Genomic DNA, 19,320 nt, shown 5'->3' on the forward strand with positions numbered 1-19,320 from the left:
ACTGGATTGTGTTTTTCTATTTCAATATTATTATTGTTTTATTAGCAGGAGATTATCACTGCAGGACAACTGGCCTTGTACCTCCTAGTCCAATCACCCCGCCTGCACCACTGATTAGCAGCTCTCTGTCACTATGCATTTTTCAAAGAAAGCTGTTACGTGGGCGAGGTTATACACAGCTCAGCATTCTGAGCTCTGCTAGACCTGCAGCAGAGAAGGCTGACTCACAACTCCTGCACCCTGTAAAGTGATATATCCCTGGCATCGGGGTCTCTGCCCCCACTACATGCTGTTGTCAGATTACAGAGCAAAAACTTACTGACAGATTCCTTTTAATGTGCTCATTGTTGAGAAATGTCCACATCACCACCTCAATTAATATTGATTATCCTGTACAGAATTCTCCGCTGTACATGCATAAATGGCGATATAATCTGAAGATGTAGTTTTCCCTTTGTAATGCTCTGTGATTTCTTTTTTCCCTGTGCAGGCACTGAGACTGAAATATGGCATTAGCGATGACATGGTTTTGCCCTTTGAGCCTGTAAGTACGTACTTTATTGGTGTAAATGTTGCTGCACAATATATTGTACTGTAAATACTAATAAAGACGATCATATTTTCTGGGCGCAAAAAAACATGGCTGGAGGTTGTCATGTCAGATCTTTTCAACCCCTTCACGACCGCCAACTGTAAGAAAAAAACCTTGGCCCTTGCTGGGCTTTGTGCAGCGGCACCATTTCTCTACGGTTGGCCTGTCTTGCAGCACTTGGTACCCCCCCCCCCATCCCCCGCCCCCCCGGGGCGTCCTGCAAGCGATGTGTTTCCGGTGCCGAGCGATACCTTTGACCACCGACTACCTTATCAGCACCCTGAGATGTTAACCCTGTGTTATCTTCTAGATGCTGCGACCAATAGCGATCATGGCATTTAGAAGTTTGGGAGAGGGAGAGGACCCTGTCTCTTACTCCTACTGCACCCCACAATCCACCCGACATGATGACGGGGAATATCGGGTTATGATGAAAGCCAGAGGTCAAGTGATCCAGCAGTAGGGTCTATCAGGCGTCCTGACAGTGTAAAGCTGACAGGTCTCATGCACTGCAATACATATATATTGCAATGCATGAGACCAGCGATCAGAGAAATAAAAGATGAAGTCCCATACAAAGACTAAGTGAAATAATAAAAAAACAAAAATGAAAAAAATATCTAATATATAATTGCCTAGAATACTACTTCCTGCAATTTGTGCCAACTTCCGTGGCTTTGTCCGGAGCTAATGTCCGGAGCTAATGTCCGGAGCTAATGTCCGGAGATAAGTGACGTCACCAGTGTCCTACACCCAGGCAGAGCACAGTGGCCCCAGGCAGAGCACAGGGGCCCCAGGCAGAACATGGGGCCCCAGGCAGAGCACAGGGGCCCCAGGCAGCATATGGGGCCCCAGGCAGAGCACAGGGGCCCCAGGCAGCATATGGGGCCCCAGGCAGAGCACAGTGGCCCCAGGCAGAGCACACACCAAATCGAAGGCCGAGGGGCCCCGCCAACCAAATCGGAGGCCGAGGAGCCCCGCCCACCAAATCGAAGGCCGAGCGGCCCCGCCCACCAAAGCGGAGGCCGAGGGGCCCGGCCCCGCCCACCAAAGCAGAGGCCGAGGGGCCCCGACCACCACATCGGAGGCCGAGGGGCCCCGCCCACCAAATTGGAGGCCGAGGGTCCCCGCCCACCAAATTGGAGGCCGAGGGTCCCCGCCCACCAAATTGGAGGCCGAGGGTCCCCGCCCACCAAATTGGAGGCCGAGGGTCCCCGCCCACCAAATTGGAGGCCGAGGGGCCCCGCCTACCAAATCGGAGGCCGAGGGGCCCCGCCCACCAAATCGGAGGCCGAGGGGCCCCGCCCACCAAATCGGAGGCCGAGGGGCCCCGCCCACCAAATCGGAGGCCGGGGGTCCCCGCCCACCAAATCGGAGGCCGGGGGTCCCCGCCCACCAAATCGGAGGCCGGGGGTCCCCGCCCACCAAATCGGAGGCCGGGGGTCCCCGCCCACCAAATCGGAGGCCGAGGGGCCCCGCCCACCAAATCGGAGGCCGGGGGTCCCCGCCCACCAAATCGGAGGCCGAGGGGCCCCGCCCACCAAATCGGAGGCCGAGGGGCCCCGCCCACCAAATCGGAGGCCGAGGGGCCCCGCCCACCAAATCGGAGGCCGAGGGGCCCCGCCCACCAAATCGGAGGCCGAGGGGCCCCGCCCACCAAATCGGAGGCCGAGGGGCCCCGCCCACCAAATCGGAGGCCGAGGGGCCCCGCCCACCAAATCGGAGGCCGAGGGGCCCCGCCCACCAAATCGGAGGCCGAGGGGCCCCGCCCACCAAATCGGAGGCCGAGGGGCCCCGCCCACCAAATCGGAGGCCGAGGGGCCCCGCCCACCAAATCGGAGGCCGAGGGGCCCCGCCCACCAAATCGGAGGCCGAGGGGCCCCGCCCACCAAATCGGAGGCCGAGGGTCCTTGCCCACCAAATCGGAGGCCGGTCCCCGCCCACCAAATCGGAGGCCGAGGGTCCCCACCCACCAAAAGTAAGTGCGCCCCCGGGTGCAAAAGTAAGTGCGCCCCCGGGTGCAAAAGTAAGTGCGCCCCCGGGTGCAAAAGTAAGTGCGCCCCCGGGTGCAAAAGTAAGCGCGCCCCCGGCCCCGGGTGCAAAAGTAAGCGCGCCCCCCAGTCCCGTGTGTGAAAAGTGCTGCTGTAAAGCTGGTAGCGCTGTTCAAGCACCATGTATTTCCTTCAGGAAATGCCCATCTAATATATAATTGCCTAGAATACTACTTCCTGCAATGTGTACCAACTTCCGTGGCTTTGTCCGGAGCTAATGTCCGGAGCTAATGTCCGGAGCTAATGTCCGGAGATAAGTGACGTCACCAGTGTCCTACACCCAGGCAGAGCACAGGGGCCCCAGGCAGCATATGGGGCCCCAGGCAGAGCACAGTGGCCCCAGGCAGAGCACAGGGGCCCCAGGCAGCATATGGGGCCCCAGGCAGAGCACAGGGGCCCCAGGCAGCATATGGGGCCCCAGGCAGAGCACAGGGGCCCCAGGCAGCATATGGGGCCCCAGGCAGAGCACAGTGGTCCCAGGCAGAGCACAGGGGCCCCAGGCAGCCTATGGGGCCCCAGGCAGAGCACAGTGGCCCCAGGCAGAGCACAGGGGCCCCAGGCAGCATATGGGGCCCCAGGCAGAGCACAGGGGCCCCAGGCAGCATATGGGGCCCCAGGCAGAGCACAGTGGCCCCAGGCAGAGCACAGGGCCCCCAGGCAGAGCACAGGGGCCCCAGGCAGCATATGGGGCCCCAGGCAGAGCACAGGGGCCCCAGGCAGAGCACAGGGGCCCCAGGCAGCATATGGGGCCCCAGGCAGAGCACAGGGGCCCCAGGCAGCATATGGGGCCCCAGGCAGAGCACAGTGGCCCCAGGCAGAGCACAGGGGCCCCAGGCAGAACATGGGGCCCCAGGCAGAGCACAGGGGCCCCAGGCAGAGCACAGGGGCCCCAGGCAGAGCACAGGGGCCCCAGGCAGAGCACAGGGGCCCCAGGCAGAGCACAGGGGCCCCAGGCAGAGCACAGGGGCCCCAGGCAGTGCACAGGGGCCCCAGGCAGCATATGGGGCCCCAGGCAGAGCACAGGGGCCCCAGGCAGCATATGGGGCCCCAGGCAGAGCACAGTGGCCCCAGGCAGAGCACAGGGGCCCCAGGCAGCATATGGGGCCCCAGGCAAAGCACAGTGGTCCCAGGCAGAGCACAGGGGCCCCAGGCAGCTTATGGGGCCCCAGGCAGAGCACAGTGGCCCCAGGCAGAACATGGGGCCCCAGGCAGAGCACAGTGGCCCCAGGCAGAGCACAGGGGCCCCAGGCAGCATATGGGGCCCCAGGCAGAGCACAGGGGCCCCAGGCAGAGCACAGGGGCCCCAGGCAGCATATGGGACCCCAGGCAGAGCACAGGGGCCCCAGGCAGCATATGGGGCCCCAGGCAGAGCACAGCGATATTTTGGACCACTGTGCGGTGTTTCAGACCCCCTGTGTGATGTCTGGGGCCCTGTTCTTAAGTATATTAAAGATTAAAGTAACGTATATTAAAGTATATTATAGATCAAATTTGACACGTTTATGAGCACCATTGAGTGATATACTCAAGAATGACATAATTTTTCAACATTTTATGGTTTCAAACTGTAAACACTCAGAGTTTTTTTTACTTCAATCAGAAAACCTTAACGGTTCATAAATAATAATAATAATAATAATTTTATTTATATAGCGCCAACATATTCCGCAGCGCTTTACAACTTATAGAGGGGACTTATACAGACAACAGACATTACAGCATAACAGAAATCACAGTTCAAAACAGATACCAGGAGGAATGAGGGCCCTGCTGCTCGCAAGCTTACAATCTATGAGGAAAAGGGGAGACACAAGAGGTGGATGGTAACAATTGCTTTAGTTATTTGGACCAGCCATAGTGTAAGGCTCGGGTGTTCATGTAAAGCTGCATGAACCAGTTAACTGCCTAAGTATGTAACAGTACAGACACAGAGGCTATTAACTGCATAAAGTGTATGAGAACATGATGGAGGAACGTGATTATGTTGTTGTTTTTGGAATACAATATGGTACTGCTCCCCTTCTGAGCTTTTACAGTGTGCCTCAAAACATAAAAAACTTGACTGTTCAGGATATGATAAAAGTCATAGTATTCTGAATCTTTAACTTATAAAGATACCTTTACATGGGGTGATTATTGGTTCCAGAGAGGCTTTCGGCCGATAATCGTACACATGGCTGGTGACAGGACAATACAATATAAACGTTCAAAGGTAAACACTGAAAACATTAAAATCTAATATATAATTGCCTAGAATACTACTTCCGGCAATTTGTGCCAACTTCCGTGGCTTTGTCCGGAGATAATGTCCGGAGATAAGTGACGTCACCAGCGTCCTACACCCGCTCAGGGTGGACAAAGATATATGCCTTCGTGGTGCGCGGCACTTTTCTGATTGGTTGCCGCCTGCCGCGAGCGACCAATCAGAAATGTGCCGTACTGTCAAGAATTGTCAAGAGCTGGTGAGTGCAGCCATTTTTTGTTCTTTCTTACTATTATTTATTAATTGTATTATTCTTACATTTGAATAAATAAAGTATATATGGATTCTAGACTCCCGATTCTTTAGAATCGGGCTGCCATCTAGTTAAGTATATTTATGTAAAAAAAAAAAAAAAGTACACACGGTATCGCCACGTCTGGAACAACACGATCTATAAAACTATCAAACTAGTTAGCCCCTTCAGCGATCACCGTAAAAAAAAACCACATCAATAAAATTGTGTTAAAAAACAATGCTTTTTCATGAAACCACTGAACAAAATGTTGAATAAAACATAATTAAAAGGCAGATGTAAATAAAACTGGTATCACTGAAAACATAATCTTTTCTCACAAAAAAACAAGCTGCCATACCGCTCCGTCAGCGTAACAATAAAAAAGTTATAGCTCTCAGAATATAGCAATGCAAAAAAACATGTTTTTGCATTGCCATATTTTAAGAACTATAATTTTTCTATATTTTTGCTGACAGAGTAACATGAGGGCTTGTTTTATGCGGGATGAGTTGACATTTTTATTGGTACTATTTTCAGGCACATAATCTTTTTTTAGCACTATTCCAATTTTTAGAAGGTAGAATGAACAAAAAACGAGCAATTCACGAATTGTTTTTTTGGGGTTTCTTTTTATGTTGTTCTACCTGTGGAAAATTTATAAGGTTGCTTTATTCTTCTGGTCAGTACGATTACAGCGATATCACATTTATATCATTTCTCTATGTTTTGACGCTTTTACTCAAAAACTATTTTATATAAAAAAAACTATTGTTTTGTGTAAATCTGGTATCGCTGTAATAGCACCAACCCAAAGAATAAAGTAGTCTCACTTGTACTGCACGAGGAACAGTGTAAAAAATAAGCAAAACTAATTCTTCACCTTTGCTGATTTGTTCATTCTGCCTCCCAAAGATTGCAGTTTGGCTCACACTTATCCTGTGCTCTACGCTGAGCGCTTACATTGGGGTTTCTGTGTAAGTCTCTTAAATACGTGATTTAGACAGAACCCCAGCCAAAGATTCCCTATAATGAGGCAGGTGGAGGCACTGTGGACACCAGCTGATCTATCATACAGCGGTGTCCGTCTTTAAGTGTGCATTAAAATGCTGTCAGCCACAGTTTTGTGCACTTTTCTGAAAAGGACACCGCTGAACAGAGTCCAAAGTAACTCTGCTGCCTTATTATAGTGACTGTATCTTTTGGGGGTTTCATCTGAATGCACTTGGAGATTTAATGGAAACCCCGATGTAAGTGCTCAGCGTAGAGCACTGGATAACTGTGATCAGAAATGTTATATAAAATGTTCCCAATAAAATATCCAACTTAAAACACAGAAAAAGCAAGTCCCCACTGAGGTTCATGATCTGTCAATGGAAATATAGGGGGCTTCCATGTTACTGGTAGCACAAAGACTCTGGAAAAGCGCTATAGCTTCTCGCCCCCCATAAGAAATCCAGCCCTCCCAAATCCAAACACACCTCTCCCACAGTGTGCCTAAACCACATTTAGCATCCACATGTTTGGCATTTCTGTAGCGTTGAGAGCCCGCCTATTTTATGGGGTATGTGTCTCCAGAATTATGAGTACTGGGCAATACAATGGCTGATTTGAAATTTTCACTAAGCAACATTCATTGGGTCACTTAAGGGGGTTTCCGCTGTTCTGGGTCCTCAGGGGCTCTGCCAATTCCAGCAGATTTTGGAATACAATATGGTACTGCTCCCCTTCTGAGCTTTTACAGTGTGCCTCAAAACATGTTTTTGACCATTTATGCGGTATTGGTGAGAAATTGTGTAACAAATTGTACAGATGGTTTTCTCCAATTCATCTGTTTGAAAATTACAAGCTTGGGGGCCAAAGCAACATTTTAGTGAAAAAAAAATAGTAATATTTCATTTAGTCAGCCCAGTGTTAAACAATTCTGGGAATCGCCTGGGTGTTAAAAAATACTCCCTGCTCCTCTAGATGAATTCCTCGAGAGATGTAGTTTACAAAATGGGGTCATTTATGGAGTATTCTGCAGTTTTGGCTTATTAGGAGCTCTTCAAATGTAATATGGCATCCGCAATCTATTCCAGCCATAATGGTGTCCCTTTCCTTCTGAGCCCTTCCGTGTGCCCAAAATGGCGTCCCTTCCATTCTGAGCCCTGCTGTTCGCCCAAACAGTACTTTTCTACCTCATATGGGATATCGGCCTAGTTCTAGTTGCACATCAAATAGAGCTGTCCACTTTCTCCTTTTACCCTTGTGAAAATAAATTATTTGGGCTGAAGTAACATCTTTGTAAGAGAAATGTGATTTATTTATTTTTTTATTTTATGACAACGTTATAAAATTGTGTGAAGCACTTTTGGGTTCAAGGTGATCACCAGACTCCTTGATGACTTCACAGAGGGGTCTAGTTTCCAAAATGGGGTCACTTGTGGGAGGTTTCCACTATTTAGGCACATCAGGGGCTCTCCAAACGCTGCATGGAATCCGCTATCTATTCCAGACAATTTAGGGTTCCAAAAGTGGAATGGTTCTCCGTCCCTGCCGTGCGCCCAAACAGTGGTTTTCCATCACATATGGGGTATCGGCGTACTTAAGAGAAATTGCACAACAAATTGTATTGTCCATTTTCTCCTGTTACCCTTGTGAAAATAAAAAAATATGGGGCTAAAGTAACATTTTTGTGGGAAAAAGTAAGATTTTCATTTTTTCCTTTTGTATCCCTTTAATTCCTGTGAAGAACTTGAAGTGTTAATACACTTCTTAAATGTGGTTTTGAGCACTTTTAGGGGTACAGTTATTAACCCCTTTCTGACCTCGGACGGGATAGTATGTCCGAGATCAGAACCCCCGCTTTGATGCGGGCCCCGGCGGTGAGCCCGCATCAAAGCCGAGACATGTCAGCTGTTTTGAACAGCTGACATGTGCCCGCAATAGCGGCGGGTGAAATCGCGATTCACCCGCCGCTATTATCTAGTTAAATGCCGCTGTCAAATGCAGACAGCGGCATTTAACCGGCACTTCCGGCCCGGAAATGAGCGCATCGCCGACCCCCGTCACATGATCGGGGGTCAGCAATGCTTCTGAATAGTAACCATAGAGGTCCTTGAGACCTCTATGGTTACTGATCGCCGGTAGCTGTGAGCGCCACCCTGTGGACGGCGCTCATAGCACACCTGCATTTCTGCTGCATAGCAGCGATCTGATGATCGCTGCTATGTAACAGAGCCGATCGCGTTGGGTCAGCTTCTAGCCTCCCATGGAGGCGATTGAAGCATGGCAAAAGTGAAAAAAAAATGTTTTTAAAAATATAAAAAAATATAAAAGTTTAAATCACCTCCCTACACATATTTGGTATTGCCGCGTTCAGAATCGCCCGATCTATCAATAAAAAAAAAGCATTAGCCTGATCGCTAAACAGCGTAGCGAGAAAAAAATTAGAAACGCCAGAATTACGTTTTTTTGGTCGCTGCGACATTGCATTAAAATGCAATAACGGGTGATCAAAAGAACGTATCTGCACCGAAATGGTATCATTAAAAACGACAGCTAGGCACGCAAAAAATAAGCCCTCACCCGACCCCAGATCACGAAAAATGGAGACGCTACGAGTATCGGAAAATGGTGCAATTTTTTATTTATGTATTTTTTTTAGCAAAGTTTGGATTTTTTTTCACCACTTAGATAAAAAGGAACCTAGTCATGTTAGGTGTCTATGAACTCATAATGACCTGGAGAATCATAATGGCAGGTCAGTTTTAGCATTTAGTGAACCTGGCAAAAAAGCCAAACAAAAAACAAGTGTTGGACTGCACTTTTTTTGCAATTTCACCGCCCATGGAATTTTTTTCCCGTTTCCTAGTACTCGGCATGCTAAAACCAATGATGTCGTTCAAAAGTACAACTCGTCCCGCAAAAAATAAGCCCTCACATGGCCATATTGACAGAAAAATAAAAAAGTTATGGCTCTAGGAAGGAGGGGAGCGAAAAACGAACACGGAAAAACGGAAAATCCCAAGGTCATGAAGGGGTTAAATAAAGGAACTTGGGGTATTTTCTGTCATATAGGCCCCACAGAGTCACTTCAAATGTGATGTGGTGCCTAAAAAAAATCCTATATTTTGACATATAAATGCAAAAAATATCAACCTAAATCTACCACTAACATAAAGTATGATATGTCGTGAAAACAATAATCTCAGAATCAGTGGGTACGTTGAAATGTTCCAGAGTTATTACCTCATAAAGTGACACTTTTCAGAATTGTAAAAATTGGGCTGGTCCAGAAGGTGAAAACAGGCTCTGGCGTGAAAGGGTTAAGATCTAGTGATGAGTGAATGTGCTCGGACAAGGTGTTATCCGAGCATGCTCTGGTTCTAACTGAGTGAATTCGGCATGCTCGGAAATGAGTCCTCGCGGCTGCATGTCTCAGGGCTGTCCAACAGCCGCAACACATGCAGGGATTCACTAACAAACAGGCAATCCCCGCGTGTTGTGGCTGTCGAACGGCCGCGGTGACACATATTTTTCGAGCACCCCGAAGACACTCGGTTAGCACTGGCCACCTGAGCACGTTCACTCATCACTATTGATATAGTTTGTACTTCTCCTTTCGCTGCACACTAGGTTACTATATGTGCAAGTTGGATGCTTCCCTACAGATGTGCAGATTGCCTCTTCAGAGAGGAAGAGGACTTGGATAGTGACGAGCGAATCTACTCGTTACTCGTGATTTTCCGAGCACACTCGGGTGTCCTCCGAGTATATTCGCTCATCACTAGACTTGAACTCTATGTTGGAAGCAGCTACTGATGGTAATCTGTGTTTTTTCTTATCATTTTGCCTTTAGATACCCATCATTGACATCCCCGGCTATGGAAATCTGTCTGCTCCCTTGGTCTGCGATGAGCTGAAAATCCAGAGTCAAAATGACCGCGACAAACTAGCAGAAGCAAAGGAAAAAGTTTACCTAAAAGGATTCTATGAGGGAGTATGTATATGTTATTTTAAAGCATATTGATAGGGATTTTGCAGTACGCTGTATTGTCTGCTATATCACTAGATACAACTGATTGATAACCACTGTTTGGTGACTGTGGCATTCCCACCTTCCATTGTTACGGTATATGGCCAGCATACCGACCTCCGAGATCCCAACCGAGTGGCGCGGCGGAGATCCCCATAGTTTTTTACTTGCACAGAGGCCCTCCTGTCTGCTAGATTTGCAAGAAATCAGCCTGCAACTCTATGATGCCGTTCCTGTGCACAACATGTGAGCAGGACATGGCGAAGAAACAACCCGATTTCACAAATGTTTCTCGTCTGTAGTACCCTGCTACATGTGTCACTACCAATATTTGCTGCTGTATTCCTGATCTTCCTCATACAGTATATCCCAAATGTCACAGTAGCCATGAGCTGATCCTTAATACCTGTGCCCTGCTCATCTGATCTGTTCTCTTTTCTTTGCTCCCCAGGTAATGATAGTTCCAGGGTATGAAGGCAAGAAGGTGCAAGATGTCAAAAAGCCCATCCAGAAGATGATGATTGACAGCGTATGTTTATTACCATTTGTTCTTTCTTGGGTACATTGCAGGTTTTTTTTTCTAAAACCAGATTAGATTCTTGTTGGTTGAGTATTAATATTAAATGTACCTGTGTAGGGTGATTAAGAGGCACCCATCTAATACTTCTGTTGGTTTAGGAGGTTTAAGGCGCTGGTAGTTGTGGTCTAATTAAAGAAAATATACCGTTACTTTTAACCTTAAATTTATTTTAGTAATTGTTGCTGTTTATTTATTGAGACAAGTTCCTTGTTTCCTTTTACACACCCACTACATAATAAATTGGCAGCAGTTTACCCCTGGCTGTATAGTGAGTTGCACACCTTCCATCAAACTAATTAAAGGGATGTGAAAATGTTTTGCATGCCATAAGATGAGTTACTTGGTTATATACTATCTTGTAGCTGAGATTCCTCTGTTAGCCAGTTTCGCCCCTGCTTGGGGACATCCAATGCCTTTAATACCTGGTTCTTTCCATTGTGCCGATCCTTGATGTACATGACGTCACAGATCGCATGCCAGTTATCGCTACTCCTCCTTGGTGTACCTGTTTCCTACCTTTCCCACAGGCAATCCATGCATGTGTTGCCACTGTTAGACAGCCGCAGGGACTATAACATATTTTTCGAGCACTCTTAAGTCACTTGGTTAGCACCTGAGCATGCTCAGATAACACCTTATCCCAGCACATTCACTCATCACTAATCCCTACCTTTACACCCTGTTATAAAGGGGCATACAGACAGATCTCAATGTCTGTGAGATGGAAAAGGAGTCCTGGCAACAGTAATCCTTCATATTGCTAATTATACTATCAAAGCCTTTTCTGCAGTAAAACAAAGGTACATCACATTAACTACTTATGCCTACTATGCAGGTATATACACTACCTTTCTGTATTTTTTTAAACCTTGGAACACCCCTTTAATAAATGTGTAACTAATGAGCTTGTCCTAGTGGTGGAAGAAAGAATTATTCTTTTGAAAGTTTTTAAGGAATCACTCCTCCCATGAAAGTTTCTGTCCTCCTAATATATAGCAATCATATTATGTAGCGCTGTGTACTTACAATTGCTCATTTTTCCTTTCTTCCCAGATAATTCTTCTCTTTCCTCTGCTCTATGTAGAAACAGGAAGTCTCTTGTCCCTGCGTTTATCATCTCTCTCTTCATCTCCTGACCCAGCTGTTCCATCCCCTCCCCACACAGGGACTGCAGTGACTCACATGTTGTGCAGAGAAAATTGACCTCCTGTTTCTAAACAGAGCTTAGAAGGATTCAGCTAGTCCATGTTTAATCATATGATGTTATAGATCTAATGAAAAAGAGAAGAAATAGCTGGGTAGAAACACAAAATGAGCAATTGTAAGTACACAGATCTGTATAATATGATGATTGCAATATATAGAGAGGATAAAAGCTTTGATGGGAGGAGGAGAGCTTCTTTAAGATCCCTGCTTGCCGTCATAATGTAAGCATTACTTATTCTGTTCCTCGGGGCTGTGGTTGCACATGCTGTTTTTGCAGCATTAAAATCTTAATTGAGTCACTTTTTGAACTTTTTAGTTACGCAGCGTATATGATTAGATGTATAATAAGGAAGCCCGTACCAAAAGTTTGGTAAATTTTTAATAATTTTCTTTCTTTTTCTTGTAGAATGATGCGATGATTTACATGGAGCCAGAAAAGCAGGTCATTTCCCGCTCAGCTGATGAATGTGTGGTTGCGCTCTGTGACCAGTGGTAAGCTTTCTGGAACAAGCGCTAACAATAACCGATATTTCTGTTATCTTGTATACTGGTGGTTGCATTTACCAATAATTATATTTTAAGAAAAAACCTAGGTAATTATAGTATTAGTTATTTTGACTTTGTGGTGTAATTTGCTTAGGTACCTGGATTACGGTGAAGAGAGCTGGAAGAAACAGACTACAGAGTGCTTGAAGAACCTGGAAACGTGAGTTTGGTTTAATAGAACCACTTGGAGACCAGGCTTTAGTATTCACTTTTTAAGCTCATACAATAATAATTGAATGCAGAGTGAGTATTGCTCCTGTCTCTGGAAAGGCTGCAATTCAGGTAAGAAATAATTTTACTTCCATTGCTTCAAGGTTTTGCGAGGAGACCAGAAGAAACTTTGAAGCCACTCTGGGCTGGCTACAAGAACATGCCTGCTCCCGGACGTACGGCTTGGGTAAGTCTGATCCCTTGTATATCTAAAGCCAAATAGGCCCTCATTCACTCTCGACAGATCCAGTTTCTCAGTGTGATTTTCAGCAGATGATGATCCTGATGTATAACTAGAGTATCATCCATGGCTTCACTACACACAGATTGTCACTCTCTGTAGATACGAACCATTATCCGACTCTTATCTGGTTGTTGCCCTTCCCTGATTTGGCTGGTTTTAACCCCAAATGCAAGTCTTCTGAATCTGGAAGACATCGGCCTCCATCATGCAGTCAAGTGGACTGTTTAGTAGCCTAAGTTGTCAATCATTGACATGAGTAGGAGATGGTTACCTGTCTTGGAGCTCAACCCTTTAGGAGTATTTAAAGCAAAGCAAATCATGCAATAAGTGCATCTTCAGATCGTATAATCAATCCTTTATCATGAGCCACTGTGATTCAGCTCTAATGACTTGATAGATGTTTCGGGTCGTAGACTAGCCATCTCCGCTTTAGCCTACAGGGGCCTATGACTGATTTATTGTGGGCTTATGAAATGATTCTCTAGTGAGTACAAGACTTCTCGTTTTCATGGTTGCTTCATTCGGGGACGCAGGAACCATAGCAGCAATCTAACCTATGGTAGCTGTGTCCTTCAATGAAGACTACGAGTAAAGTAGATTTTTGGTACTCACCATAACATCTGTTTCTTGTGGTCTTCATTTCTGGAACCATGGCAGCAGTCTAACCTATGGTTGCTGTGTCCTTCAATGAAGACTACGAGTAAAGTAGATTTTTGGTACTCACCATAACATCTGTTTCTTGTAGTCTTCATTTCTGGACCCATGGCAGCAGTTTAACTCATGGCTGCGGTGTCCTTCAATGAAGACTATGAGAAAGTGATTTTACAGTAAATAACATAAATCTTAATTTCTCTGTCGCTTCATTGGGGGACACAGGAACTGTAAGTTAGTCTTCTGCCATGATTACTGTGTCTGCCGATGAAGAACATGAGAGAGATTTTACAGTGAGTACCAAAAATCCTCGTTTAGTCTAGGGTCAGCTTTGAATACTATAATAAAGTTGTCGTACAGATGTGTCCTTCCTTGCCTTTCCTCTTGACTTTATATAAGTTGACATGAGAAGTGTCAGATAAGTAGCCTTAAAACAAAACCTGATTTTGTGAAGCCTACGTGTGTCCACCTAGTGGTTGGGATGTGAGTTGCAACCTGGCTATAATTTTGCTGGCATGTCGCTATACTGTATTCAATTTGTATTTTGCTAAATTGGAGTCCCTAAAGTGAGCCTATCTTTTATTTTTTTTCTAAAATATAATAGCCACCCATACACAATGAGATCCAGACCTACGGTCATGCTTATGCAGGAGCTCGCTTTAGAGAAATGTTTGAACGACCAATTGTGGTTTTACCACCCAAACCTCCACCCGTCTGCAGGAGGTGTAATTATTAGGGGTAGAAGATATTTAACGCTAAATAAGTAAACATTAATGAAAATTGTTTTAAAATTCGAGTATACAAATCTGTCTATGACCATTTCTGTGTGTATCCAGGTCATGTCCGGTTTCTGCTGGCAGCTGGTAGAAGTGTGAATGTAGCTTTGATCTATATAGAACAGCCTGTGATTTAGGGTTTGTGGAGATAAAAAGCCATATATGTATAAACGTAACACAGTTACACGGTTTATAGGGAACCTGTCATATGCAATTATTCTGCAGATACAGGAGTAATCTAGATTAATAGCATTACAATGCAGCCCATCCTCATTACTGAAACTGCGGCTACCTAGAGAAAATTCACTTTATTCACTCCCTCTTAGTACGCAGTGAACGTCACAGATGTTCTGCAGTGGCGGGGTGTGCCTAGCCGCGCCACTCACTGTGTACTGAGCGGTGACTATGACCACTCCCGACATGGCTCTATGACTGAAACCAGTGGCTGCTGGGAGGAAAAATGTTCATTTTCTCCCAGTAGCCACGCTTCAGCATTGTAACACTATTAACCTGCAAATTAACCCTATAGCTGCAAGTTAACAGCTTTTGGAGATATTATCATTTAACTTTTAAATATGTATATTAAAGGGATTGTCCAGCTCAGTGCAAACTTTGGGCAATGATTGCTGGGAGGATTTGGCTCTGCTTGCCAGTTCCAGTGGTGATCGCTTGAGAGCCAGTATGTGATTTGCACACTTGCGTTCACACATTGACTAGCTTCTACTGAGAAGCAGATGTGTTCACGTGCCAGCTAGCTTCTCAAGTATGCAATTTGTATACCTGTGGTTACATGACAACCCCTAGAGTCGTATAGCACACACAGTTATGGTGCTTTCACACTCCGTCTCTGCATCGGTTCAGTGGCTACTTCAGAGTTTACGTCCAAATCCCCCGCAAAATGGGATTCGGATGTATGCTCCAATGGTTCCATAGACTATAATGGTGGTCAGGGCTGCGGAGTTGGTAAGCCAATCATCCGATTCCTAAATTTCCCTGACTCTTGACTCCTCAGCACTGGTCACTACTGAGCATGTGCATAAAGTGCAGCACAGATTCCTCTCCACTATGGCTCCTCAGCACTGGTCACTACTGAGCATGTGTATAACGTGCAGCACAGATTCATCTCCACTATGGCTCCTCAGCACTGGTCCCTACTGAGCATGTGCATAAAGTGCAGCACAGATTTATCTCCACTATGGCTCCTCAGCACTGGTCCCTACTGAGCATGTGCATAAAGTGCAGCACAGATTCATCTCCACTATGGCTCCTCAGCACTGGTCACTACTGAGCATGTGTATAACGTGCAGCACAGATTCATCTCCACTATGGCTCCTCAGCACTGGTCCCTACTGAGCATGTGCATAAAGTGCAGCACTGATTCATCTCCACTATGGCTCCTCAGCACTGGTCCCTACTGAGCATGTGCATAAAGTGCAGCACAGATTCATCTCCACTAAAAGCCCAGATCCTTAGATCAGGAACAGAACAGACATTTATAGGATATTTCATAACTTTCCCAAATTATTATGAAAACATTTACAGCTCATCCTACATTGTACTACTGTGCCCAATGTATTATATATTTTAGGAGTCGAAGTCGGTTCATTTTATACCAACTTCGGCACCGCACTGATGATGTCGGCAGAGTGAACGTGCGCTCTGCCGTGCTTCATGTTTGGGAGTGTACACCTACTGGAGACGGACACCCAGACACAGTATACTACTATTAAGATTTGGCACGCTGCTTAAATTTCCATGGTGTTCTTTACGAGATTGTTGCGTGTGCTTGGGTAATTCTTTGTCTGGCGTTTCTTATTTTAGGCTCTCGCTTGCCTTGGGATGAGCAATGGTTAATTGAGTCCCTATCTGACTCTACAATATACATGGCCTACTACACTGTTTGTCATCTGCTACAGGGGAATGATCTTGATGGTAAAGCGGACTCTCCTATAGGTATCAGGTAAAAGAATTTTGGTTTATTTTTCATAGGGGCCTCATTAATATTTTTTCTGGCTGTCACCTTGGCTCTGACTGTTTTCCCTACTATAAAGGCCAGAACAAATGACCAAGGAGGTCTGGGACTACATATTTTTCAAGAAGGCACAGTTTCCAAAAACAACCATCCCCAAGGAGAAACTGGACTTATTAAAGAAGGAGTTTGAGTTTTGGTATCCAGTTGATCTGAGAGTATCTGGGAAAGATCTGGTCCCTAATCACTTGTCCTATTACCTATACAACCACGTGGCTATGTGGCCTGAAGACAGGTGAGTTGGTGGCTTGATTAGTTCTTTAAAAAGAACATATGGAGCATAATGTACTGTGTAAACAATGGTCAGATATTGTTGGGAGCTACAACACAATGTGTTATCTTAGCACACTGTTATACGGTCCATACCGCCTCTGAATTGTACAGTGTCTTAGTATATCGCTTATACGTAGCATGCAAAGGCATAGCTAGAAGTTTGGCTCAGGGGGGCAACACTTCCGAGTTGGCCACTAACTATGTAACCCTGATTACAGCTACAGTGGCACACCCTAATAGTGGATGTAGGGGAACCTCAGCAGATGACCGCACTGTTACTAAAAAAAAAACTATGATAATACTGAAATATAGTGGTAGATATCATTGCTGCAGAACATGTGGGAGATGACAGTACAGTTACAGATATTGACTTACAGCTGACATTCTTTCTAATGGAGTCATTCACTTTTCCATCTGGCCCAGACTGACATGGCAATCTCTGACATGCCACATCTGACTTCTCACATTTCAGGCACCATCCCCATCTATCCCCATCCTGCCCAAACTCCTCATCCTGCTGATACCCCAATACTGAGCTGCTGCCGTATGTGTCCCTATTACTACATCTGCTGTGCGATACTTTGTACACTCTTAATTTTCCTTCTACTGGAGCCCTATATTCCTCTTTCATTGCACTTGTAAGGCATGATGTCAACAACAGCGCCCCCACAAACACTGTAAGATACCCCCACCGTGAAGTCCTTCACCGCACACTCCACACTCACATTATGATGACCTTATTGTACCCTACTCCTCAACTCCCCCCGGAAGAGTATGGTGACCCCAACACAGTATGATCCCCCAGCTGTGACCTCCACACCGTTCTCCATATATTATAGTGAGCCCACATATAGTATAATGACCCAACACTGTATAATGGCACCCACATAGCCCTCCATACAGTATGATAGACCCCACACAAACCTTCACACTGGATAATTGCTTGCATGCAGTATTAAGTCTACTAGCTCTCCAAATAGTATAATAGCCCCCATATAGTCTTCCATATGGTATAATGCTCCCAATATTCCTTCTTATTCCTTCACTCCCCATAGTCCTCCATATAGTATAATGCACTCCCCAAAGTCCTCCATATAGAATAACGCACGCCTCATAGTCCTCCTTATAGTATAATGCACTCCCTATAGTCCTTCATACAGTATTATGCACTCCTCCTCGCCCTCTTTATAGTATAATGCACTCTCCATAGCCCTCCATATAGAATAACGCACTTCCCATAGTCCTCCTTATAGTATAATGCACTCTCCATAGTCCTTCATACAGTATTATGCATTTCCCATCGTCCTCCATACAGTACTATGAGCTCCCTATAGTCCTCCATTTAGTTTAATGCATTCCTCATAGTCTTCCATACTATATGATGCACTCCCCATAGTCCTCCATACAGTATAATGTACCCGATAGTCCTCCATACAATGTTCTGACCACCACAATTCTCACTGATTTAAAAAAAAAAAAAAAATACAATACTCTATTCACCTCCTCGTTACCCAGCTGCTCCAGTCTCTGCAGCAAGTGTTCTGAGTGCCCGCACATCTCAGTGCAGAGGGCACAATGTAGTAATGTTATCACGCCCGCTGCGCTGAGATGTCTGACATCGAGGATGAATGATAGGGGAGGAAGCGTCAGCTGACGTGATCTCTTTTCATCATTGCTTCCAACTGTATACAGATACAGTTGAACTTGTAATAACGGGCGCACAAGGTTGCGGCGCTGGCACCGGGTCCCCCGGCTCACCAGACCCATAGCGGCTGTGTGACCGGGAATCGTGTCCCTCTGCTCTGCCGCAAAGTTTAACTGTATTGGCGCGCTTAGATCAATCAATGTGCAATCAACTCTTTAACCTTTTATTTTCCCTCTTTATTTTTCCTTTAGTGGGAAGTGGCCAGTGGCTGTTAGGGCAAATGGACACTTGCTGCTTAATTCAGAAAAGGTATAGTATGGCCATTCCTCTATTGTGAAGAGCTATTCAATTTTGCTTTAAAAAAGTTTGTCCTTAGCTGAAGTATTGATAAGCTAGCCCTGGGATAGGTTATCAATATGAAATCGGTGGGGAACCTGCTTTCCCACCAATCAGCCTAGAACTGCACAGGCAGGACTTGGAAATATACTATGTATGGGGTGGGAAACTGCAGCTTAGCAGCCACTGACAAGGACTGCAGTTCATCTCCCATTGAAGTGAATGTACTGCAGTACTGGCAGCAGCCACTAAGCAGTGTATGGCGCTGTTGTGTCCTGCCCATTTACTGCTTGGTTCCAGCGGCTTCTGATAAAGTTGCCAACTGATTGGTGGAGGTAGACCGCCAGTCTCATAACGATGACCTATCATAAGGATAGGTTTTAAAACTTCACCCCAGGACAACCCCTTTAAATTCCATGTCTTTTTCTTTTATGTCCAATGCCATTTTTCTGTTTCCTTAGATGTCCAAGTCAACTGGAAACTTCCTTACATTGAGTGACGCTGTCGACAAGTTCTCAGCAGATGGTTTGTGTGCTTTTTACCTTTTTTATAGCATAAGATAGTATTTATCTACGTACTGATAAGTGAAGGTGTGTGACAATCTAGACCCCTTTGGTCAATGCTGAAATGCAGTGCTAGAAATCTTTAGTTTACATGATCTGCCCA

The 19,320-nt window shown here is 45.8% G+C and overlaps 1 protein-coding gene across 1 annotated transcript in view; it reads left to right on the forward strand.

The window, feature by feature from the left end:
- LARS1 (leucyl-tRNA synthetase 1) overlaps window positions 1–19,320 on the forward strand; it is an 88,730-nt gene that overhangs the window by 43,456 nt on the left and 25,954 nt on the right. The window contains exons 13-22 of the mRNA XM_077265832.1: window positions 491–544; window positions 9,982–10,122; window positions 10,610–10,687; window positions 12,351–12,436; window positions 12,585–12,650; window positions 12,805–12,887; window positions 16,193–16,331; window positions 16,423–16,635; window positions 18,570–18,627; window positions 19,116–19,179. Coding sequence (XP_077121947.1) covers window positions 491–544; window positions 9,982–10,122; window positions 10,610–10,687; window positions 12,351–12,436; window positions 12,585–12,650; window positions 12,805–12,887; window positions 16,193–16,331; window positions 16,423–16,635; window positions 18,570–18,627; window positions 19,116–19,179 — 982 coding nt within the window. The remainder of the gene's footprint in view (window positions 1–490; window positions 545–9,981; window positions 10,123–10,609; window positions 10,688–12,350; window positions 12,437–12,584; window positions 12,651–12,804; window positions 12,888–16,192; window positions 16,332–16,422; window positions 16,636–18,569; window positions 18,628–19,115; window positions 19,180–19,320) is intronic.

This window comes from Ranitomeya variabilis, chromosome 5, assembly GCF_051348905.1.
Source record: "Ranitomeya variabilis isolate aRanVar5 chromosome 5, aRanVar5.hap1, whole genome shotgun sequence".
NCBI classification, from domain to species: domain Eukaryota; kingdom Metazoa; phylum Chordata; class Amphibia; order Anura; family Dendrobatidae; genus Ranitomeya; species Ranitomeya variabilis.